The sequence below is a fragment of the Halichoeres trimaculatus genome, unplaced genomic scaffold, assembly GCF_033239565.1.
Source record: "Halichoeres trimaculatus isolate MK-OKI-2021-1 unplaced genomic scaffold, fHalTri1.1 fHalTri1_scaffold_24, whole genome shotgun sequence".
Taxonomy (NCBI): domain Eukaryota; kingdom Metazoa; phylum Chordata; class Actinopteri; order Labriformes; family Labridae; genus Halichoeres; species Halichoeres trimaculatus.
The window spans coordinates 5,842,998-5,868,913 of record NW_027437202.1 but is presented as its reverse complement, the minus strand read 5'-3'; the positions used below and the strand labels follow the sequence as shown (position 1 = coordinate 5,868,913).

The window sequence follows — 25,916 nt, the reverse complement described above, 5'->3', positions numbered from 1 at the left end:
AAATCCACACAAACATGCAAACAGACACTCAAAGCAAATCTGTTGAAGATTAAGTGCCAGATTTTTCAGTCATAAAACATCAGATGCATTATTCATCCATACGAGCCTCGCAGCACGCTCCACTCCTTCACACTTTCTTTAAGACGGAGAGGGGCTGAATCACATCCCAGACGAGCGTCTGGTTCTTATAAAGACTTCTTTGGAGTCGACGGATGAAAACAAATAAACCTAAAGCTCGATAACGCCCGACCTAGATGCCATAGAGGTCACGCTTCCTTGAATGAGCTCCCTCCAACGCCTTGATGTGTCTGCAGATCAGAGGCTCAGGCTGGCGGTGCAGATAAGACACCCTGCAGAAGCTCGCAGCCGCTGCAGTGATCTCATAGAGTAAGACCCTGCCAAAGACAAGGTCACAACCTCTACCCTCTTTATCCCTTTAGCCCCAACCTTTCTCCTCTTTCCACTGGATGATGACATGCTTCACGGCCGCTGGGAATGCAAAAACACCGGGCTTCACGTTTGACAGAAAGCAAAGCTCTCACTCGAGCTTCTGCATGTCAAAGGTTATGCCAATAGAATGTAAGATTTCTCCCTGCGTGTATTTTTACGGCACACTTGAGGAGGAATTATGACAGTGTCTCTTCAAGGTGTGGAAGATATACCTCATCTGATACGGCTGTTAGTCTTGGCCGCCCGCCAAAGACAAGACTGGGTTTGCAGCCAAGTCCTCCTGCCATGCAATACTCCAAAGTTTATGTGTACACCGTCAGCAAAGATGTAAACATGGCAAATTTAATCAGCCTGACTAAGAACGTATTTCCATCTGCCAATATAAGTCAGAAAGACTGTGATGGTATCGTAATGAACTAATCAGGATGACTAATGGGCTCTGTAGGCAGACTTCTAGAAACCTGCCCCGGCCTGTATCAGGCGGGCTCGCTTAAATTCATTAGCCTTATCAGCGTGTTTGGAAGCTCTGTGCTGATGATCCTTCACTCCAAGCTCATTACTCACATCCCAAAGACCTGCCGTCAGGATATCAGCTGGGCCATCAGGCTCTCATATCCTCAGACTCTGATAACTCGGACGATAGCCCGGCCTTTTATCAGCAGAGAGGGCAGCATCTCGGGTTAGTATGTGTGATTTTTCACATGGGGGAAAAGATACAGAGATCTGTGTGCTGTCAGTTTGACGTGCTGTCAGGAAGAGGCATGGCTGCTTCCTCAATGGTGTTTTTGATGAATTCATGATGGAAATTGTTGATTCTTCAGATGTGAAAAGGGCAGGCACAGGTTCATGACCTGTGGTTAAGGAAGTCGTATCAAAGTTTATGACAGCTCACACTAACCATCCAGTGATTCCTAAGGATTAGAATCACACCACAACAATTAAAGATTGCTTCACCACACTTAGAGCCTTTCCCGAACTGTTTTCGTTGCCTAATCCAAACCATGCCCAAGCCTTCATATCCTAATCCTTCAGATTTCAGAAACGGTTGCTTTGGCAAGGCTTCTTATCCTCTAATTACATCTGATCCGCTGACAAAACCAAATGGAAACCGACCAATTCTTGTTTAGTAGATCCTGTGAAAACTGATTGCTGCTCTGCAGCTGCTGTGTTTGCGTTGGCAGAATTGTAACACAGATGCAAGCCGGCGTGGAAAAGAATGACGTGAACAGAGAAGCAGATATTGTCAAGATAAAATTCCAAACAGCAGAGCTTGATTGTTAAATTGCTGGTTTGAACCATCAACAATCTTTTTCGCTCCAACTGGTTCTTAGTCAGCGAGCCGTCACGGATGAATGATGCTGCTTTGGAACACCAAACTAAAAGCTCAATGACTGTAAAGTTGTGAGGCTCACACAGTGGCCGTATTGAGTCGAGGACATACAGGTAACAAACGCTCCAGTGAGCGGGATATTCTTCATCTGCCCCAAACTGAGCAGTGTCAGGGAATATGGATTACTTTAGATACAAAGAGTGCCTGTTCATCATCTCCAGCGAGTTTCAGCAGTTTGGGTTATCTGATGTTCTTCCTCCAGCAGCACCTCCATCCCAGGCCCAGCCTCAAACATCAACACCTCGCCACTGTCAGGAATCCAAATCCCAGCAGATTATCTTTCCAAACATTAAGATACGTCCAACGCTCAAATAACCCCCCGTCTGTTTCGGGCTCCTCCTCTGCTCTTTGGGGTCTGACAGAGCGAGCCATTCATGCCTGTTGGGAACAGTGGCGAAGCTGTTCACCGCACAAATCTCACAGGAGAGGGTTTGAAAAAGTATCCTGGAGATGAAATACATCAGAGCTGACGTTGCTATTCGAGCTGCTTGTGTGAATTGAAATGTATGATTGTGCATTTGCTGAATCTTTAAGCAAAGAAAGTCCAACACATGAACACCTTTTCAACATTTCAATCTGTATGTCTGTTTCCTGTGTCCCTTCGATCCATTGCCCCTCTTGTTTTGCTTCGAGCCTGTTTTAAATCTGCAAAAACACAAACCAGGGAGGAGCGGTCGAGGAATGCTGCTTTTAGAAATCAAAACAAACACACAGTGTGTTCATGCTGGTACCAATGTTTCCAGACAGGATGGGAATCGAGGAAACAGGCAATGTTTGGGGGGGTTAGGAGTCTGCGGTGAGCCACGGCCCAGATTTTACAAGCCTGGGGGTGGTTGAGGGGGGGCTGCTGGACTTTATGATCATCTGGGGGCTAATATTCAGCCAGGTGTACTTGGAATGGGCGGGAGAGTGGTGATGACAGGAATGAAAAGGAAACCTGGGACTGGAAAAGAGAGCAGGAGGGAGAGAAGATCAGAGAGACAACGGCAACAAAAAGCAGGATGGACGTAAAAAATCAGAAGATAAATCTCAACTGGTGCTGAGTGAATCTTCAGAAACACAACAAAGAGAACGAAGAGACAGCCAATAAATCAGTCTTTAAATCCTAAACTACACTCCAGAACTTTTTTTTGCAGTTCATCTTCTTTTGACTGATTGGAGACAAAGTAGTTCCCAAAAAAACAGCACGGTGTTTGTACTCTGTGGTAAATTCAATAACCACAGCCTCACACATCAACAGTATCAGTAACCCGCCGACGATGATGTCAACAACTTGATCCAAACATCACGGGGCGGTAAACCAACAGAAAGTGAAAAGAGACAAAGAGCATGGGAGAATGAGAGGAACTCTTTTGGAGAGTGACACGGGAAGGGGCAGATCACAGCACACGACTGATGCTAAACAGATGTCGGTTGGTTCACTGGGGGAAGTCGGGCTTCTGTTTATGCAGGCTTTGACAGACGGGCGCCGCACCTAACCAAGCTGTGCTGTAGATGAGGCATTCGTGAGCCTGTAGAGCGAGATGGAGAGCAGTGACTGTGCTCCTTCATGGGAAATTAGGCACATTATAGATTGAGTGAAAGCCCTCAAGAGGATCCATTCAGCATTATCTGTCCTCTCCAGCGTTTCCCACCTCTCCTCATTACAGTTCGATAGCAGCCTTTGTCTCTTTGTGTCGCCGTGCTTACTGGACAGTACAGTGTGGAAGTTCAGCTCCACGCCTCTCTTTTTGTGATTCCTCATTTCTCAAATTCTTGAGAAATTTATGCACTCAAGAGATACCTGAAACGACCCTCGCAGCGATCGTGTTTTATGGCTCTGGCCGATGATTCAAAGTGGAATCCAAAGAGACATACGAATACATCACCTGCCTCGCCAAAGTTCAGCTGCAAGGACGAGAAAGGAAAACATCCAAGGTGGTAAATTAAACTCCACTAACCAAACAAAGTCGATCCAGTAACAGTCTCGTGACCTCGGACTCTATGCAGAGATATTTCTTGAGATGTCAGATTGCCTGACATTTCATACGCGTTCGCTTCAGGCCTCAGTTTTATCACAGCTTCTCGGCAGTTAATCCACAGGTAGATTTATTGACAGAAGCTTGTCTCTGCGCCGAGTCCTTCCCGATCCAGGTGCTGGGCATATGTCGAGGCAAGCGAGGATGGAGGCATTCCTATGAGAGAAATGTCAGCCTCTGATTTTCTTTTCTCTTCCTCGGGATGGGAAGCGAGATTACCCCTGCAGGCAAGCGAGGAAATGGTAATGTGACAAGAAGACGGTGTTTGTTTGTGCCGCTGTCATCCCCCAAAACCCACCTGTGCCACTCATGCTTATCAGATCCACATTTCCTATCTAACGTGACAGTGACAGGTTCTGATACAGCGATGTGTCTCTTCCAAACGGGGGGAGGGGAGGATTGGTTGAAGAATGATAATCAGAAATGTGCAAAGAGATGGGTTGTGGTGACTTTTGACCTCTACTGTAGGACTCAGTGGAATGATTATTCCCAGGGTCATGAATTATTTCAGAGGATGTGATCGCCGCGCATCCTTCCAGACAGACAGCGGGGGTGGCAGCAGCCTCGGGGTTAACAGATCCAGGCTGGTTGCCAAAGGTTGCTTCTCTGAAGCTGAGGGCTAACTGCAAACTAATTTGCATGGTGGGAGAGGTGAATGAGAAACGCACACTTTCCTGAACAGATATGGGTTACCCAGTAGCCTATATTTCAAGAATGTAGTGATGCTGGCGTGGGTGGCGTAAATCTAGGTAACCCCCAGCCTGCAGGCATCGCTGAGAATGTCCTCAGTGAACTTGTTAAATAATACATGTTGGACCGTTTCTGCTTTGGTCCAGTGTAGTTTCGAGGCCTTTACCTCATTACTACACCTCACATGCTTAGAGGAAAGCTGTATTTATCTGAGCTTTTTGTCTAACAGCTGCTACTGAAGCTACTCGTGTCTCTTCTTGTGTTTCGGCTCCGATGTCAGAGCAGCAATTTCAGTCTGAAGAGATCATCTACTTCGCCTGCATCCATTACACGGGTTAATGTGAACAAAGACCTCTCAGTGCAGCGGCTCACCGCACTCCGTCAAGTGATCTGAAAGAGGACTGAGAGTCCAATAATTCAGCTGCATAAAATATTCAAATCAACCATCATGGACTTTTGAAAGGCATTACTGCAGCTTGTTTCAGGCCGCTCTTCCAGTCAGACCTCGCTCAGGTTGGAAAGGAATTTCAATATGAGCCCTGGGCCAACCGCACACTGTATTTACACAGTTAATGGCACTAAATCCTTCTTATCATCTCAACTAGAGGCTTATTTTTAGCAGCCATATTTGTTTTATTTCTTCCAGATGGGAGCTGGGGAAGAATTTGACATCAGTGCTGTTTCTCTTTAGGCCTCAGACAGAGTGACATCAGTGCACTTGAATAACTCTCTTGGATGGAAACACATGGGATTTCTCTGCGTGAAGAATTTCTCAGGGTGTCAAAAGTTTATCATATATTTAAATTGAATTTCCACACTGGAACCAGATTTCTGGTATTATTTGTTTGTGTTAATATGTTGCTTTGTGGATTTCATATCCTGAGACGTCGCAGCACTTAAACTCGTAAAGATATCTAACGATCAGGAGCGAGTTTCCACTGTGGGAAAATGTCGCAGTGCAAGGACCTGAATTTCCTCTGCTTAGGCCGGCTATTTGCTCTTACAATAACAACACTGTTCTATCATTATTATTTGTTTACTCAGCTAACCCTCTTTATCTGGGGCAGCCCCCCTTTTAGCGAGCGCTCTGGCATTCTGTGAACCCTCTGGAAGCCGTTTCTCAACCCTCCAATGGGCCGATTGAAGTGAGGTGGCGGCTTCATTCTGGAGGGTTACAATGGCTCGCCCATCAGATGCCCTCTACCCCTGAAAGCATGGGCTGTGGTATTATACATGTCCTTTTATAACAGCATGGAGGACATGCTAGAGCACTCTGCTTTGTTCCCCTAGTGGGTCAGAAGTTGGACTGGCCTTCCTGGTGGTGTTATTAATGGAGGTCAACATGATAGACCATAAAACTGGAGTGCTGAATCTCACATTTTGAGTTTGTTTTGATGCTTCATCTGAAATCTACTCAACCTACTCATTTATCAATCAGTAATATCTTGTTTTCAGGTCCTGAAGTAAAACAGGATTTGCCATTTATACTCTTTAATCTCTTACAGATTATGCAAATGAGATATTGTGCATAAGGCAGGGTACAAAGTGCAACATAATCAAGCTAGTTGTAACCCCTATTTTCACCTTGTGATTAAAGAAGGCAAAATCCGGATTATCTTGCTAGATTTTCCTCCAGTGTGAGGTATTTGCGTCCTAATTTTAGACGAAATAATGGCTGAATTGTTGGTGAAATCAAACCCTGAAATTGAGGGAAGTATCACATTTTCAACAATTAGCACATATCTTTTACCGTCGGGTTTTTCGAGGGGACAAATTACAGATTTGTTGATACCTGATCGGTCTCAAAGGACCTGATGAAGTCTCACTGAATGGAAGTTAAACGTGAAAATGAAGCTCTTTCACCGTCCCTTCATCTCAGCATCGTGCACACATAAGAGGCCCATTTACAGTGAAACATATCCTGACACAGATGCTTTCCGCGTTGCCGGGGTGCACAGACCCCACGCTGGAGTGGAGCCATGCAAGCTGCAGGGGAAGTGGGTCAGGGGAGAAAGGCTTAATAATGCACTAATTCAGCTGGTTTGACTTCTGTCTCCTCTCCAATGAGACACAGGAAGGGCGGGGAAGTCTGAAAAACTCAGGCAGGAAATGCCTTCAAAGTAAAGCTGATTGCTCTATCAGGAGAGCGCTGAAATATTCGACAAAGAGTCAATATTTGTTTGCATATTTCACTAATTTCCTGCAAATTGAAGCTAATCCTGAAGAAATGAGTGTAATAAAAGAATCATGGGAGTCTTGAATCTCCCTCTACTCCAGCTGTTGTGCCAGATGGATGGCTCGATAGCCCCGGAGCCACCACGAGTCCCAACAATAGCCCCTTCGCTGACCAGCGTGACCACACACAAAGGCAGTCGTTGACCACTGACACTGGACACAATCAGCCCCTGAGGGTCAAACACTCCTGAGCAGCGCATCCCTCATTCAGCCCTGCTCACCTGAGGCTCACAACGCCTCATAAAACCTCAATCACTGCTCCGATGTCTGGCTGCCAGAGAGGGGAGGGCAAGAGAAAGAAAGGATTCTGGAAAATCATTGAGCGCCACGAGCACATCACCATAAAGTTGAGTTATGGACTCGTGAAAGGCGTGCAGATCATATTATGTCTTTAAAAAGTGACGGAGACTCGATAATGTGAGTGGCTCCAGCATGCCGGATGACTCACGCAGACAAATGTTACTACATGCAGATGATATTGATTCTTCTTATGGATCTTTTAAAGGAATAGGCTGCCTTTGTAATGACAAAGAGCCGGGCATGCAAACTGCTTCATCTCAACAATCAATGAGAGATACTGAGGGCAGGAGGTGCTCAACAAACAATGCTTTAAGAGATCAACTCCTGCTCCTAACATTAAAGGTAATCGTCTTTACATGGAGGTGGAATTGCATCCAGTTGGCCGGTTGAAGATGAAACCGAAGCACTCTGCAGCGTATAATTGGATCTACAGAAATGGCCAATCTTCCACCCACTGACTCTTCATAATGGTGCGCCATCAAACAGCTCCTGCATGAATTTTCCTTCTAATCACAGTAACCGCTCCTCTCCGCTTATTGATACTTGGCATTTGAGATAATGTGGTGACTCTGACGAAGCAGCAGGTGGAAATGGCTCTGAAAATGAGGCTGCGTGCTGGAGGATCAACAGAGTCCACCTATCGGCGCTGACAGCACTCCCACTCCTCGAACACTGGGAGCGCCGTGAAGGTCACTGCCTCCCGACTGCGAGGCGGTGGAGTAAGTGAAGCCGGCAGGCGGATGTGGACTCAACTCCCCTCCTTTGGACTTCTGCAGACGAGGCTAGTGTCAGGCGCAAACGCTTCTGACAGAGCGCATTAGCCACAGAGTAAGCCTCACTCTATGCTGACGACACCTTTTTGTAATGCAACACATAGCTGCAGTTTGAGGCAAAACAGATCCCTCAGATCGCCTTTTTGTTGATACATTTTGCATATCACGAGTTCCAGTGCAGGATATAAGGAGAACAACATTACCACTTTGAAAATAACCACCGGCAATTTCCCGTAAAACATGTCACAAAGAATTAAAACAATTCTCCCAACGAGGAGCACGCCAAGCATTGCTTTTCATGTGCAAAGACATCAGTGTACTTTAATATCATGATTAAGGCCTACAGTTTCATGCCAAGAAACACGTACAAACAATCGCATCAAGTGGCTAAAATTGCCCGCAGAACATTCATGAAGATAATTGGAGCCTATCATGACACAGTGGTGACAAACTTCCACATGAGGCTGCAGGCCTCCCCTCAGGGCCCCAGCCCTGTGACGCATCACCCAGCCGGGCAGGTGATCCTTTGTTCAGGAAGGAGAAGCACAATATGAGGGACAGAGAAAAGGCAGGAGGGGAAGGCAAACAGATGAATTTAAAACAAGAAAAGGGAACATGAAAGACGAGCAGGCTGCAGGCTCTGTCCCCTGACGGTCTACAGGAGCAGCTCTGCGTCTCTGCAGAGCTGTCTGTACTCAGGCATCAATAGGAAACGGCACGGGGGACCAGAGGACGAGCGGTCAGGGCCAGGACACCGCAGGGACACATCCAGCTGGAGCACCTGGTGTTCAGAGCGTTTTTACACACAAAGAGACGCACACACTCACACACGACGGCACCCATGTGAGATGACCACATGGAGGCACACACTCACACCAGGACTGTGAGGCTTCTGTGTTCGCTTACACATGGATAAGCTGGTGTAAAGTGGGCTGTTTGAGTCCACATGAATGCACACATGCTTTACATAAGCACACGTGCACACACAGAATTTGGTTGCAGAAAATCTGACCCGAGCAGCTCCTGAATCTTTGGATTCTCGTATTTTGACAGCACATTCCTGACATCAGCTCCTGGAAGCAGGACGAGGCAGGTCTCTGACGCCACCCAGACTCTTACAGGAATTGGGCAACGCTGTTTCAGATTACCGTGGAAGCTCACGTTATCAACCTGTCAGGAAAACGTGCAAGCGTTTGATTTGTGTTGAGAGGGAAAGTGACGAATATTGAGCAATACGTCCACCTGCGCTGCGTTAAATCCAATAAAACCCAGACAGTCAAACTCACTGTTACGGTAATACATCTGTCTGAGTCTGTTTCTCATCAAAATATTGAACGCACAAACAAAGTGACACCTCTGTCTAACGCTGTGGCACGAGTCACAACGCGACCTGGATGTTTCCTGACGTGTGTTTGTGTTGTGTTGATAATCCATGCAAAGCTCTGAATCTGAATTTCAGCTGTTGAAAGCCAATAAGGCGGTATCAAAATGAGGGCAGAGTTAATTAATCATCTCGGCTTCCTTTTCACCGCCCTCCCATCACTGTCCCGGGGGCTTGTGTGTGTGTGCTTGTGTGTGAGAGCAGAGGGTGGTGCAGGTTGCAGCTGGGGGATATTAGCATAACGTAAAGTGAGCCAGCAGACTGCTGAGCTGCTGTAAGCCCGCTGCGAGCCTCTGAGGGACAAACAGGAAAGCACTGACACCTGCTTTATTCACTGACCGCTGAAAGAAAAGGCGTTTAAAAGACTGTAGAAAGTGTATTAGATGCTAATGTGTGTGCTGATTAAACAGAAGCTGTCCCTGAATTAAATCCTAAGACTTTAAGATTAACATAATCAGTGAATGTGATTAAAAGAAAGCTTATATAACTGTGTTTTAATGACTTTAAATACACTTCTGCTGCCAGAAAGTCATTAATCAGACTGATTTTGTTTCAGCTGTTTTCTTTGCACTGTTACCACCCACATTCTGCTGTAATTACTTCCTGCAAGAGACGGTAAATAACTCAACAATGAGCAGCGAAGTGACACTTAAGATGATAATGAATCATTTTAACTTTGCGTCATCACTGCCAGGTGTTTTGTCGCTCAGTGTCACTCATTTTTAACATCGCACGTGTTACGGACGCTCCTTGATGTAGAGATCTCCAGGGGCTCGTTAAGATCTCTGACCTGGAACTGTTCGTCGTCGATCAAGTCGAGGTCTTGTTGGATTTGTTCGCTTGGTCGTAAAGACTCAGGATTGACTTTAAACCAAAGTAGAAGAGGAAAAGTTTTGAGGCATCAAACGCCGCCGACCCAAAACAGAGAAATCTGATGCACCCAGCACCCAGAGCACCCGACACTCGTGCCAGGATGCATTATCGTGCAAAAGACAGATGACATTGGAGTGTTTCAGGCTGGAAAAAGGCTCAGTGGGTCAGTGTGTGAGCGTATGTTTGGAGGGATTTCTAGACGCAGTGAAGGGAGCGCGTGAGTGAAATAAGATGGAAAAATGCAATCATGCATCCCCGGCCTCTCCAGCTCCTCATCGTACGTCCACTCCCCCCTCCTTTTCCTCCTCCTCCACGAGCCATTAGTCACTATCCTGCTCCTGTTAATGTAATTAGATAAAGGATATATGGAGCCTCGGAGCTCGCCGGAGACATTTGTCTGCATAATTGCGTCCATGCGGTGGCAGAGGCTAAGAACCCCTGGATTTCCACAAAACACCTCTGGCTCAATAACTCAAGAAAAAAGTGAAGGAGGCAGGGATACATTTGGAGCATCAGGAAGATAATCCCCTGAAAATAATCTTTTTCTGTGTTTCCAAGAGGACACAAATCACTTCTACAAGTCAATCGGATCAGACGAATCACTCCTGTTTGCTAAACAAACCAAAAATCCTTAATGATGAAGAACCTAAGCCCCTCTCTTGAAGTGAGGTGATATTTTTAGATCTGGCTCTTGCATCACGTCCAGTCGCAGCACAAACCGCACATTAAGCAGCGCGGTAATAAAGCATTAAATGTCACAATCAATCTCAGGCACTTAGTTTGAATACATGCAGATGGCGGGCAGGTTCCCCATGATTCAGACCTTCTGGAGATGTATCGTTGGCGCCAAACAAGCTTGCTCCTTGCATGTCATTAGTGGCGGTAGCAGCTTGTCGGCTAGTGACCTACATATGGAACATGATAGGATCGAGACGCGCTGCACAGATAGTGAAGAAATCCCACGTTCTTGTTCTCTTTAAAGGCATCAAAACACACCTTGAGAGTCCAAAAGGCAAACAAGGACTTGTCTACAATAAATCCTCTTTTGGATTTGTTTTTGACTATATTTTTCTGCAAGATTTTGTCGTTTTTCCGTTCTCAATTTAGGAATTGATCAACAACTTTGATTCTCTGCAAAGTCCAAACAAAAACATGCTAATAGTGACAACCTCTGCATGCAGAATCCCCCAAACCATGCAGATTTTAACTTTCCCTCAGCGCTGCACCTCTAACCCCGGGCCATTCCAGTATGGGGCATCAGCCATGTACGTGGTTGTGGATTTGGGCAGACCAGAGGGCAGGATGTTCGCCTGATTATCACCCAGTCAAAGACCTACTTCCAGCTCCAGACAGCCTGCCTCCTGCCCCAGATACCTTCCGTACAGAGGGCTAGAAGGGATGGAGGAGGGACCGGTGGGTTTCGTAGGGGAGGTGGGGTGAAGGGGAGGTTGTATGGACCGGGACTCACCGCCAGCAGCTCCAGCAGAGGAACGTTTCGGATCCTCCCGCACACGACGCCGTGCTCCTCGAACTGGCTCATCCTGCGTCTCCGCTTTCCCCCGCTCGTCTGCTTGCCTTCCTCCTCTTCCGCTTCGTTCCCCACTTCTGCCCCGGCTTCTGCTTTGCTGGAGTCTCAGCTGCTGCCTGACACTGAGTGTGTGTGTTTGCTTTCGGCGGTGTGTGTGCATGTGTGTGTGTGTGTGTGTTGGACTGATGATGCAGCAGGCAGCCGTGCAGCCTTGGCAGCCAAGTGCCGCGTCTGAATTTCTCCTCAGCGAGGCCACATCAGCTCTTGTCAATATTTAACCAGCCAGTCAGCCTGGATTAAATCACCTGGGCATGACTGAGTGTGAGAGAGCGTGTGTGTTTTTATGTGTTTATGCGCTCAAAAGTGCCTGGCTTGTCTTTGTGCATGCATGTAAAGACATCAAACACAAACAGATTCAGACTCCAAGTCACTCCGGTCGACTCAGTCCAAAACTCACACTCATTGGCCTCTGAACCCACTGCTGCTGCAGCCACTCAGGGAGATCCAAGGCAATGTACAGACGGACTTGGCAGCAAACAGAGCAAGAAAACGAGCGTGTGTGTGTTCAAGCAGCTGACAGGCAGCACAAAAAGAGTTTCAAACAACCAATGAAAGGCCTCCTTGACATTTGCCTCGGGAGCGTTTTCCTCCTGTCTCGCTGCAGAAATCTGTCAGATGAGACTTGACAGAAAGAGAAAGGATCTTCATGAGGGATGAAGGTGAAGGCAGTTCTTGTCCTCGGAAAATACCGGTGGTTTTGTCTTGAAACATGCAGCTCTTGAAGCTGTTTCTTGAATGCTGAGTGAGAATGTCACTGAAATGTCAGGGGAGGAAAGAAGAAGTGAATGAGCAAACAGACGTGGTTCAACTTGGATGAAAATGTTTAATCAGGATGGAAAAAGTGGGTTTTGCTGGCCTGACGAGACGACTATATATAGATTTAAAATTAAACTGCTTCAGAAAGTTGTCGATGCATCCAACTCAGGAAAACAAACATGATGTGATACACTGCTGAGCTGCTTCTTCAAAGAAACACAGACTTTTTGTTTCCCTCAGAGATAATCTCTCTCCTCCAGACTGCAAAACACAGAGGCTGGCCCCTGAATGGTAAACCAACATCAAGTTTCAGAGGTAAACAAAAGCGCTCCAGTTGCTAAATTTGCTCACACCGAACCCTGAACAATGTTTGACATTTACCCAGAGTGACCTGAAACAAGCTGGAGAGGACACACCTTAACCTGTGTAGTCAGCACTGGTCATTACACCTTCCCAACTGGTTCTGGGAGTTCATCACTTTGACTTATACTCAGATATTCAGTCGTGCTTGAGCTTCATTGTTATTGACTCATCAAGGGTGGATTTATGATGTCAATAGCTGTCATCTCTCAGTGACCTTAAAGGAGAGCGTGGGAAACTTGCAAGCATCTTTCCATCAGCAAACAGCGACAAAACCTTCAGGGATATCCTCAAAAATCCATCTTGGAAGTGTCTGAGGTTTGTTTCTTCATAATAAGCTCCTTTGGTGAACTTTATCCATCAATTTCCATCCAACCAAGCACCGACATCTCGCAGCCATCCTCCCGTGTGATTGTTTTGCTCCTACTGACCTACATAAGTCGTGTTTGCCGCACAGAATTGAGCCGCTGACCTGTGGCTATCCCAGTGATTGATGGGACTTGAGTGGCAGGTGGTGCTCCTGCTCAGACGGAGATTACAAACTCATCAGTCAGCAGGCGCCTGGGCGGGCCTCGCTGAGGAATTTATGACATCAGACACACAGAAGCTTCAGGTTGTCTGAAGCTGAGCTGAGGTGATGCAGGTGTAAAACTCAGCGCCGTGCCTGGAAGGATTCCTGCAGGTGACTAATGGTTTTCCATCAAAGCCAGCCCGCCTAGTCGTGAGAGCTTTATGAATAGAAAATTACACAAGAATCTATTCTGAAGGAGTCTGTCGGATGGATGCATGAAACCATTATAGGAAAGCAATCAAGCAGTGTATTCTGGGAGTTTAATAAAGATTCTGTCAGTGAAGTGTGCAAACATGCCTTTATAATCAAGATGGAGTTAAAAGATGGAGGTCTAATAACGATTTTGGTGCATCGACTGCTAAAGCAAACCCATTCATCACAGCTTGAATTAGTTAAAAGGAAGAAAACGCAGATATGACTGAAGAGTTTTGAGCATTTTTCGAGTTATTTGCAAATTACAAGGCGCTGAAATTCCAAAGCAGTTGCGTCAACGTGAGAAGGAATGTGCTGAGTGAAAATATTCCCCCAACCCTTTTAGATTTAACCTCCAACCCTTTTAAAACAAAGAGGTCACCAGGTGCCAGGAAGCTCCACTCCTCTAAGTGAACACCTGGTCGGCACTCACCATACCAGCCGAGCCGGTATGAGCAAGACAATTGTCCGTAACGGGTCCCACAGTCCTCAGGCAGGAGGAGCACGTGTGGAAATAACCAGCGGTATTTTGTCAGATGTGAAATTGAACAAAAGGAGAGAGCGTCTGACTCTATCTCTGATTGTTTACCTGAGTGTCTCACACACTCATCACAGGTGTCACAAAATCACATTTTTGCCACAACCAAACCACTCCCTGCTTCACAAACATCACAGATCTCCAAAATATTTGAAGAAGGCATTCAGTGGAAGGAGCCCTGGGTTCATGCATGATACTGATGTCCTGGTTAAGTCTGGATTAAGTTCCAACCAGACTTTTGGATGATGTCCAGATGATGTCCGAACCAGTGGCGGATGATTTACAATTAAAAAAACGCTTTGTTAAAAAAAATAAAAACATACCCACACCAACGAGAAACCCAAAGACAAACACCGCAACACAACGGAAGGGGCCACAAACAAGGAGTCTTTGTCAACACATGTAAGCGTATATACACAAATATACCCTCATCAGTCAAACCCACAGAGAAACAAACATGCAGGCACTTATAGAGCATCATATATCAAATGTTAGTCTTTAAGTGGTTTCATCACCATGTGGAAACACATAAACACAACCCGCTCAGGGCAACAAGGGAGTCTTGGGTTTTTGTGGAACTTCCCAGACCCACACAGAGTTCTACACAAGCTGAGATCACAGTTTGAGGCTCGGGATATTGAAGCAATCCAAGGACAAACAGCACTATTTCCCCAAGACCAAGTTTTATTTTTAGTCTCTTGGATGTCGAATCAGACATTGGAGTTCTGAAAAGCATTGTGTTCTATTATTTTGGAGCCAAACAATCACAGTCCATCCCCCTGTTCCAGAAACCCCCAAAGCCAAACATTTTTTATCAGCAAACCAAACAACCTGGTCACCCCAGCATGAAAGGGCTCTCTCAGATCCCAGCTGAGGGTCTGGCTCTGGGCCTGATGAGGAGGATGTGACCAACGCCTTCCACAGTCTGCCAGGAAACCATAGAAGAAGACTCTCGACCCAGCTGTAAGGTGAGGAGGTGGGCTCGACAGATGCAGGGCCTCTCTTGGTAATCTGCACGTCCAATCCTGTTAGCCGCACTCTGCCAGTTTTGCCCGCTTCTCGCCCAAACCTGCTTTGCCAGCACTGGATGCAAAGATGGGTCTCATCTGCATACGATAAGCAAACATCCCTGGAGATGGAGCTGCCATGCCAGGTGGATGGGGTTAACACCCGGGGATAAGCTCCTCTGGGTTTGGAGTCTGTTTCAGGGTTAGGTCAGGCCTCTGTTTCAGCAACCAAAAAATACTGTCGCCAGTCTGAGAGAAGTTTAATGAACTCCCAAAAGTCCCCTGATTTCTCCAACATACATGCCTATTTGTGCATGCTTACTCACTCTTTGTGGCCGCACTCCTGGAAGATGTGATGCCGATTTTAATAAACACAATTTGCTGGATTACTTGCTCATCAGAAACTACTTTTTAACTCGCGCTTTTCCATTTCAAACGTGACTTCATTGCGTTAAATTCGGCTTTAACTATCGTCACTTTGTGGTGCTGTAAAAAAACAGACATCTTCATGGAGCTGGATGGGAGCTTGTGCACATTAGAAACCGCCAAAAGTGCCACGAGATTTAGTCATTTCCGGCTTTTTATTGTGCGGTTAATCTTTTTACTACATTAAAACCCAAAACATTAATATTCAATGTGACTGAATACTTTATTCACGTGTTTGAGAAGTTGCTTTTGGGGCTTGTTGTGCAGAAGTTGAAACAGAATGTCTTCAGGGCGGTTGTGACTGTCTGATAACACTTTGTGGAGGTGTTTGATCAGCATGATAGGATAAGAAATCCTTGTCCCATGCTGGTGAAGAAAGAAAAGGTTTATAACTAATCTTCTTTAAAACACACATTTTCTGTGTGTGACTGTGTTATCTCGCTGAACCTCCCACTGAGCGCGCGGCAAAGTGTTTGATGCTGCTGGGAGATAACGCCGGCAGATAAAGAGAGGACTGTCCTCTCCTCTCTTGTCCCTGCAGACTTTCGGGTCTCTCAAAGGGCCTCTGTGTTCCCGGCTCTTTTTGAGGGAAACCGCAGGGTGAGCAGTCGTGCATGTGACTCGAGCTGCACATGCGGGCCCTTCGGTACCAACTTTGATCTGGACCGTTTGATTGGAAGAACTGTAATTGGCCCCTCAACTCAAAACTGCACAATGGATGCTCTTATTGGACGAGGGAGAATGCACGTCCAATTAGAAGATCTGGCACATGTCTCTCCTTCAAAATAAAAGCATCCCCAACCACTCTGGGTGAGCCCTATCTTTTATTTTATGGCTGATTATCTAAAAGATCTCGATCGTGCAGATAACAGCGCAACATCAAGGGAATGAATCCTTTCCAGAGGATCATAACCGAGGCATGAAACGTGCATGCAGATTGTGACACGGGTCAGAGATTTCAGTGCACATCAGCCTGTCATTGGCAGGCAGAGGAGATGGTTCACATGCTAAGCTGACAATAAGCAGGTCAGTTGGAAAGCTTGGCTCATTATCACCCGGAGCTGAATGTGAGATTCTCTCGCTTTACTCACCTGAAATGAATCCTGCAACTCATCGAAATCCATGCAAACGCATCGTTTTCTGACATATGTTCACTCGACTGGTGAGTCTTGCATGCAGAAATGCGGAACGGGCATTAAACCCCCCGCATGTGACGCCGAGATCTATAAAATATTATATAACCAGCCTTATAAAAACACCAGCTAGGTATTAACAAGGGGCTGCCAAAGCTCATTACTTGAGGTTGGAAAAACAGACGAGTGGCTCATATCAAAAACAATTATCAAACCAATTTAACAAGCGGATGGAGGCTGCTTAGTCGTATCCAGAGTGTGCGGTGGGTATGAGGGGAGCTGTTTGAGTCTAGGGATGTTGTAATCGCTCCTCGTGGGGCTCGTGATAGAAGAGACGGTTCCCATGAGAGGAGTAAAAGCTCCATGATTTCAGTTTCTCCGGGTTCCCACACCCTGCGGCCCCGTGGCTACCCACGCGGTGAGCCCAGGTATGATTGGTATGTCACCTGCACCGTGAGGGGGCTGACGGAGCCCCCCGCTGGAGGCTGGTACACCCCTGCTGAGAAAACTTCATTTACAAGATGAAGTGTGAGAGAAAGCAGAAATCCACTGGCTCTGGCCCAGACTGTCCAATCAGCTTCAGCCTCATAACCACACCGGCTCCTCAAGAATCAGGCTGACACAGCGAGCAGGCTTCAGCGTGAGAACGGGGCCCACACTGAGGCAGCATTGTCGCTGGATTTCTGCAGTATAATTACACTCAATTAGTTTGAGCTGCGCAGTAATAATATCAAACCTCTTCATTTGTCTCCCTGACGATGTGGGAGCCAATCAGATTACTCTGAGCATTTCTTTCCCATCCTGCTTCAGGGCCTTTCTCTCCTGCTTGGTTTTATGTCTCCTCTGCGCTGTAACAAGCCGCTGTAATGATCTGAAGAGGACGGAGGAAATCCAGCCTCGCCAAGTGGACTCCATGCTGGCCCAGCGTCTCATTCATTTGTGCTTAAATTTAGCATAAACCAAACTAATTTGTCTGTTTGGAGCTGGTTCCTGGACATTTTATAGTCTTGCTTCGTCCAGTGAAACAAGTTGCAGCCTGTTATAACAGCATGGCAGCAAATCAGCCCGTAAAAGACTTTTATACAAGGAGGAGGCTCGAGAAAAGCCAGGGGGATTGAGCTAATACTGCAGAGACAAACAGGAAATCAGTGCCACATGCTGTTTGTTCGATACATCTCACAGCTCCACGCCGTACATTTAATCAGTGATACCCAACACTTGATTATTAGCCTCTCCTGCAGAGTGTTTTCACTTTGGCCTTTTGTTGTCAATTATCTCTGAGCGTGATTGCAATGCCGCACACGTTATAAAGTCTGGCAGGGAAAAGGGTGTGGGAGACAAAAACAAGGACTCGCTCTCACTAATTTTTGGGGAAATGCATCAGACGAGAAAGTGGCACACGAGGCAATTAGCTATTTATGGATGAGGACAAAACAAAGAAGGTGGGGCCTTTCTGACAACAATGAGCATCTAGTGCGTGACAAATCTCTTTGACACCAAACCTGAATTACTTCACGTGATTGTAAAGCCCAACAGACTAGTTTTTCAACCTAGAAGTTCAGTTTTTAGAAAAGAAAGTGTGAAAAAGAAAAGAGCTCCAAGTTCTTTGGGGGACTTTGCTTTTGATGCTGTAACTTCTGTTTTGGATCAACGGCACCAACAACTGATGTGTTGACAGCGATGGAGGTGGAGGAGGAACAGGCGGGTTGGACTCTCGTTGGACTGATAACGGCTGTATCAAAATACTCTCTTATTCATCTTGTGATTTTGCAAATTCTGAGGGAAACAAGCCTTTCCCATCGAAACTGGCGGCTCTTCATCCGCCAATAAGAGTGTCTTTTTTGTGTTGGATTTACTCAGTGGAAAATCAGAAAATCTGCCACAAAATTTGGGAAATTGTTGGCCTGGAGGGCCGGTGCTAAAGACTTAAAGCTCCTGAGTTTTCTCACCAATGCTTCCCTTATTTTTCATCTGAAAATCTTTGCTCAGCGGGAAGAGAAACATCACAAACACAGAATAGTTTCTTACACAGCTATTCATCCTTTTTTGGGCTGAATCAGCAGAGATATTTTTATGTTTCTTCAAGCTTTGAAGTGGTCCAATTGTGAGTCACCAAGGAGAAAATGAACAGAGCATCTACTCCCAAACAACCAAAGGATCCAAAAATAGCTTCTCACACTCAGTGTGTATACGCCACCTAAGCTAACCCTTGTGTTCATACCATAACCTAGATTTTTATTGTCCTGACAAACTACAGATCTCTTAAAGCATCCAGAGAAACCATAGATGATAATCCATCCTCTCAACCAAATCCATATTCATCAACAGAATTGTGTAACAAAGCCTCTACAGTAAAGCAAAGACCCCTCGCAGAGCGCCTGCCGTGACCTAGTTAGAGCTGGCTGGCAGCAGCTAGCAACAGCTCACAGACCGTCCACGGCCATAGGGCTCACCGTGCGCGCTCACCCTGCATGACGAAGAGAGTCTCATCCGCGTGCAACATCAAATGATAAAAATAAATAGAGGCATAGAATCAACCCAGCAACACTGCTGTTATGTAATGCAAATGGTGCCCCAGTTACTGTGTTTGCTATAGTCTGGGCCGTCCCTGAGCTGCATAACCTGATCCAGATTACACCGTCCAGTCCAACCTTTTACCACCGTCTGGGGTGGCAGCAATAAAATGTGATAACACCACGTCTCTGGGATCAAACACTTAGAGAAGATATGGAGTTAATTACATCGAGGAAACATATGGTGGCCTGATGCATTATGCATATCACCTCTGATAGGAGCTTTGTATGAAGCCAGCTCATGTAATCCAGCCAAAGAGGAGCAGACATAAATATTTCACCTGGCGTTCGCCTCACATATGGTTTTTTGTCACAAGTCATGGACGTTTTCTCTCCCACTCATCATCCCAACAGGAAGAGGCCAAAATGTGATCTGTGTGACAAAGTACAAGCGCACTCCAGGTCGTATCTGAAACCGAGCCTGTCAGTTCGCAGGTGATGCCGAGGGAAACCCCGAACATGAGCGCTCATGCCTTTCGTCTGACGGTCTGACAGAATCCGCCTCTCGTGTTTTCTCAGATGCCTGAAAAAATAAATGTATCTGAGGCTCATATCCTCCCAGGAAAAGGAGTGTTTACAGGCCTTGGTGGGTTTATCTGTGCCAGGGCAGAAGGGCCACAAGGGCCTGAGACACCGCATCCTCTCATCAGCAGTGAGGAGATAAAATGAAATCAGCAACGCACAACAACAAGCCAGAAAGGTATCAAAGTTGTTTTGATTATATTTCATCCCGAGTCAAACAGGGTCGCCAACTTTTCCTCCAACTTTTGCAACAAATTAGCCGCACCACTAAAGAAGCAGCTTGTGCTCGTGCCACGGACTCAAATCTGCACGCTGCCACCAGATCTGCGCTGGACCTTCCCCAAAACGCTCTGGGCTTCCTCATGTCCCACTATTAAAGGAAAATCCTGCACCCTTATGCTCCTGCCGCCTCGAGTGAGATAAATCATGAAGGGAGGAAAGAGAAAGGACGTAGACATGGAGTAAGGTGCAAGGAAATGAGTAAGAGGAGCAAACGCGGGGAAAGAGGAGAAATTCATGCATGGATAGTTGAGCGGACCAACGCGAGCACGCTGAATCACAAGCTCATATCACAAATATGACCTACTTTCACCCTCACAGTAAATCAGGTCGCCGTGTGTCCAATTAAAGCAATTAAAGCCGCAATAAATCTCACATCAGGGTATAACTAACAACGACAGTGATATGATGCTGTCGCAGAGCCTTTCATGAATCACTGATAAGAGACGGCGCACGACTTCCTTCCTCCCCTCACTGTGTCAGAGTTACACATTCACAAAGCGCCACTAGAAACTCTGAATTATGCAGACGACGAGGATCCAGACGTGTCACTCCAGTTCTCTTTTTGGATTCTGTCTTATGTTGAGGTTTGAGATGACGGACAGAGTGAAGAGCCGGGCCTCGAGCTGCTGTTGTCGATGCAAACGTTGAAAGAAAACCAGATCTTTACATCAAAGCAGCACTTTTAGTTCCTCTGTGTCAGCAGCGGGTTCGGATAGGTCAGCACAACGCCGTAAAGTCAGCCAGGTCAGGTCAATAAAGAACGCTTCGGCTTCTTTAAAGCCTCATCAACAAATTACACCAAGAAGACAAACCCTGGCTGTATTAGTCACATGACTGCACCATTTAACCCTTTCATCTGCAGCCTCCCCGACATTAAAAAGCTATTTTAGGACTCTTAATTTGTTATTTCCTGTGCAGTGACTGTACTGTAAGCACCGAGGGGGGAATTAAGCTTCTCCTCCACCGCCGCGCAGACACAACACGGCGTCGTGCTACACGGCTGCACTTGACATTCCAAAGAGGCACTTGCTGGCAGATTCACCTTCAGTTAACCCTGAGCCAAAAACAAGTTTCCACTCCTGTGACTCCAAAGAGCCGCGCAGCATCACAGATAAGGCTGTCAATCAAGCGGCGGCCACAGTCAGTGAGTTTCACAAACAGGAGGGAGGCTTTTTTCTGCTCCTTGCTGCCTGACGTGTGTGTGTGTCAGGATGTGCAGCATTATTTTATACCCTTAAAAGCTGATCCTCAAATATTCCATTACACACCAACGTGTGTCAGGATGGACTCACCGGCAGGCTGCTGTCAAGTGATAGTCTCTTCAGCTGCTCCCTCCTCTCCAGGTGTCGGCTCATGCCCTCTCTGCCTCGCAGTGATCCACACACCTGTGAAGCCCTGAAGGGAGGGAAAAGGGGGAGGAGTGGAGGAAAAGAAAGTCAACAAAGAGCACGGTGTATCCGGTCTGTCACGTTTCGGCTGTTAAAAAAGGTCTTTCACCTTTCAGAGAGGGGTCAGAGTCCGAGGCAGCTCTGCTCTACTCTTTCACTTTCTATCCCTCCTCTTGAAACCCAGCACCAGCACCAGAGCGGAAATGTGGACTTCTCCTCAGGCCTGACAGGACTCTGGGATCACAAAACTCCAGGCCAGATCTCACCAGGCTTCCCGCCCTCGGACCCAGCCCCAACACCCCTTCAGCTTCAGCCTCTTTTTGTTTTTCTAGGCCTCTCTAAACAGCGCTGGGAACCAGTCCGACCTGGCCTGACTGAGGCCACAGCAGAAGATAAACACTTCACTTCACGCATACTACTCCCTTACAAAGAGCCGGGGCTTTTACGCTCACTGTTGTAGTGCACAGAGTAAGCACACAACTTCCTCATCGGCGAGGACGGGGTCAAAGGTCAGCTGATGGACGCCTGAGGGGTGAGACCCTGTTGGTGCTACGCGACCTGTGAAGCCACGTGCATATACGCATGGATAGATCGCCTTATGTAACAAAGACAGAGGCAACATCTGTGAAGCCGAAGCACAGCATCAAAATCAGATCATTTAGAGATCACACCTCATAGGAAACACTCTGAAGTTGGCAACACAGCACCCCAAAAGCCCCTTCCTTTCTGCATCAGCTGCAGGCAATATCAGTTACACCCCGTCTGAACCTTCACCAGCCTGACTGCACTTGTCAAACATCCCCACACATCAACATGACACGCTCCATACTCTGTCAGTCTGGTAAGTCCAAACGCATCGACACGAGGGCACAAAACATGCGACTGAATTCAGGATCAGGCGCTACCTTTTCACCCAGAAGTGATGCTCTGTTTCCTAACATGACACTGTCTCCTTCTGCCCCACTTCTGATCACCCCTCGGGTTATCTCCCGTCCGAGGAAGTCGCCTAATCAGCGAGCAGGATGTGTCTCTAATGACACAGAAACATCAGACTCCTGCCTGTCTCTCGGTCTGGTTTGGTATCGGCTAATTGTGCAAATACTGCGTGTTTAGATTACATTTGAGTTGGGTCCCTTTCCGCTGGAGATTAGGAGGAAGTGGAGCCCACTGGAAGCAGAGATAGAGAAATTAGGAGTAAATGATTAAAATGGATTATAGCAGTGTCTGATGGCCGGGAGCAGACGTGAAAAACAGTGACACCATTGTCCTCAGGGTGGATGGAGTGTGAGGGTGAGGCCTCATTAAGCTAACACTTTAAAAGTCAGGTATCAGGGGCATCCAGTGAGGAAAATGTGAGATTAAAGACTGATCAGTGCTTTTTAAACCTGCAGAAACAACAGAGTGAAAGAGGAGCAGAGTCGCTGTACAGTTTTGTTTCTAATTTAATTTCTTTTCACGCATCCAAACGCTCCTTTGTCCACTTTTATGACGCTCAGCAGCCACAGCCTCCTCAGCCTGTCCTCCCTCCCTCCAGATTCCTCATGATTTACACCAAAAGCAATTACGGATATGTTAAACCGGTTTGGTTGTTGACCTGCGCCGAGTGACACGCGTCGACGCCTATGGTCCAGCCAGTCGGCGAGCCAGCCAGTGGGGTGGAAAGGATATAATCAAAGGAGGCCAGGAGGACGCTGACATCTGGGAGTCTTTGTGCTGGAGGCCTAATTAGATGCCCGCGTGAAGGGAGGAGGCGGTGTGAGAGTGTGTGTGTGTGTGGAGGGAGGTTGTTTGAGGTGGGACTCGAGGGTGGTCGGGGGTTCTCTTTTTTTAACATCTGCTCCAGGAACAAGGGAGGACCCAGCTGAGGTCACCGAGCCGCAGACAGCCCCAAACTACAACAGGGATAATGTGAGGGGATAACAGCTTAATGATAACACTTAGAGCCATTGAGAGGGAGGCCTGCACTGGAAACAGACTGCAGGCTGCGGGATAAACGGTGATAATAAGCCCAGATTGTCCATGAATATGGATCGCCATGGTTTGGATTTGATACTGTTTCTTTGTACGCTTGGTAGAATCAGGCAGCTGTGCACTTCGTCAAGTCTCCTCCTCTTTTCTTTCCTCTTAAACATACTGTAAGGTCCTGTTGCTCTCCACCCTCTGGCTTTTGACCTCAAAGTGCGGCAGAAACCACACTAATCCACAAGTGACAATCCTGCCCTTTGTACCCAATACAGTCAAGCATTCACCCACGCATTTTCTCGCCGCACTGTGTGAGAAAAAACATAGTTGCCACAAGTAGGAAATTTTTGTCACGGCGAGTTCAAACACAGATATCAAGTGTGTTGAACTTTGCCCTCTTCTCCCTCCAAACAAAACCTCTTATTGAGGAACGACTGCGCTGGAATTCACAATAAAAGAGCGGCCTGCATTTGCTTTTTCATTTCAGATTGATTCAGTCATGGGTTATACGTTAAGCTTTACAATAAACTGAGCAGATAAGTAAATAAAGAAGAGGCCATCTGGAGGAGAAGAATGAAGGAGGAGTGCCAAAGACTTAAGAGGAGATTCCAGGCGTGCATTTTGCATGAGTTTTCAATCAGAGCTCACATCTATTAGAAAGCTTTTCAAAACAGTCTCAGAAAGACAAGCCCCGCGGCAAACTCTGTGATCAATACCCCAAAAAGAGCCATGCCAGGAAGTGCCAGGGCCTGGAAATGGATGGTAGGGGGATTGGACATTGATTGGTGCACCCCCTTTGCCCCAGGAACCAATTCATTTTGTCTCCATGCCTTGAATAAAAGGAGGGGAAGACAGAAACGGGGTCAGCGCCGAGGCAGAGGCAGAGGCATCCCCCTCAGTACAGAGCCTGGTCCTCTTTCTCTCCCTCTTCTGAGAGAATGAATGAAAGATTATACGTTTAATTCGCCTGCTACACTCTGCGGGGGAAGTGGGAGGGGACGTTTCTGTGTGTGTGTGTATGTGTGAGGGGGGTTGCTATTACTTTCCATTCATTGAGGAGAAAATTGAAGCATGCAAGTGTCTGATGTGGGGTTTAATGTGCGGAGAAAGACAGAGTGAGAGCTCCATCTGTATTCCTGCTGCACAGATGGTCCAGGCTGATCGGATGTTTTGAGTCCCTCTGCTGGACAGATTGTCTCATCCCGCCTCTGCACGTGTCCCCCCAACTCTTGGCACCGGCTGCTCCAGCCTGGCACGGGCCTGACGTGGAATTACTGCGTCTGAGAGCCTCGAACAATACGCCATATTTCACCCTGCTTTGTTGTTTTTACACTGTCAGCAAACCGATCATTATGTCTTCTGGATTTTTCCAGCGATTTCTCAAACATGCTGCCAGAGTGTATCCGCGTTTGAAGCGCGCTCGTATTGAGAACCAGTTAACTTTGAAGTATGCAGCACATGGGTGTGAAATGAGAAGCTGAGAGGTCACTTTAACACCTCCTTTGACTTCAGTGTTGATGCTGCAAACACAAAATCGACACTTGACTCAATTATGTAACTGTTGGATGAATTTTCTCCAAACGAGGCTGAACATGTGCACCTTTAAACGCTGCACGAGCATGTGGCATTAAAACCCTGTTATTAAGGCAGGTGTAGATTTGTTCTGTGATGCAAGTTGCTCAATTGGAAATTATCTCACCTGATAAAAATAGAAGCTTTGTTTCCACCACCGGGTTACAGACATGAATCTGAGTTTTGAGGCTGTCTTAGAAAGTGTAGAGAATGAAGAGGAATGAGGCTTCAGCTGCAGATTATTTCCACTTTTACCTCAAATAATCGATTAGTTCTCTGTTAAAGCCTGTCTCCAAAAGGCTCTCAGACATTACAGGGGTGTTTTCAGGTGGCAGCTTTTCCTTCACCGCTGCAAATTTGAGCTTTTCAGGCAATGTAGGTCGACATGTGACTTTAATTTCATGTCATTTTCCAATCTGGAACAAAGATTACGAACAAAACAAGCATCTTTGAGCTGCTTATTATCTACACTACACCGTGCAAACTTTTAAGTAATCTAATATTGATTTAAAAAAGAGAGGAAATTGAGGAATGATCACGTTTGCATGCTTCAATGTGCAACTTTTGCAAAGGGAAACTGGATGATCCTGCAGCTAGAGCTGATTTTCACTCATGTTTTTGCTTTAAAATGACCAAAAAAGTTTCTTGCAATAACAAAATCATCCAAAAACCTTTTAAATTATCATGTTAGGCTGAAGAATTGATGCACTGTGATGTGCAACTTTTGCTGCATATGTGCACACAGTTGATGCCAGTTCTCAGATTTCATTCCTAATTCACCTTTTTGGAAAGAGTAACCAAAAGTAAAAGATATTTGATAACTAATGATGCAAAGCAACAAAAGATAATAATTTCTAAATTTAAGGAGCTGAAATTGGAAACTTTTGCACGATAAATGGAAGAAATTTCTACAGTCACATGGCTGTGAGACATGCT

The 25,916-nt window shown here is 46.5% G+C and overlaps 1 protein-coding gene across 4 annotated transcripts in view; it reads right to left on the bottom strand.

Moving 5' to 3' along the window:
* LOC141785986 (nck-associated protein 5-like) overlaps positions 1-25,916 on the bottom strand; it is a 106,083-nt gene that overhangs the window by 78,901 nt on the left and 1,266 nt on the right. For 3 of the 4 annotated variants that reach the window (XM_074664663.1, XM_074664664.1, XM_074664660.1), the window contains exon 2: positions 21,351-21,453. In XM_074664663.1, coding sequence (XP_074520764.1) covers positions 21,351-21,453 — 103 coding nt within the window. Of the gene's footprint in view, positions 1-11,578; positions 11,707-21,350; positions 21,454-25,916 lie in introns of those variants that run through there. The other variant, XM_074664661.1, reaches the window with a different exon arrangement.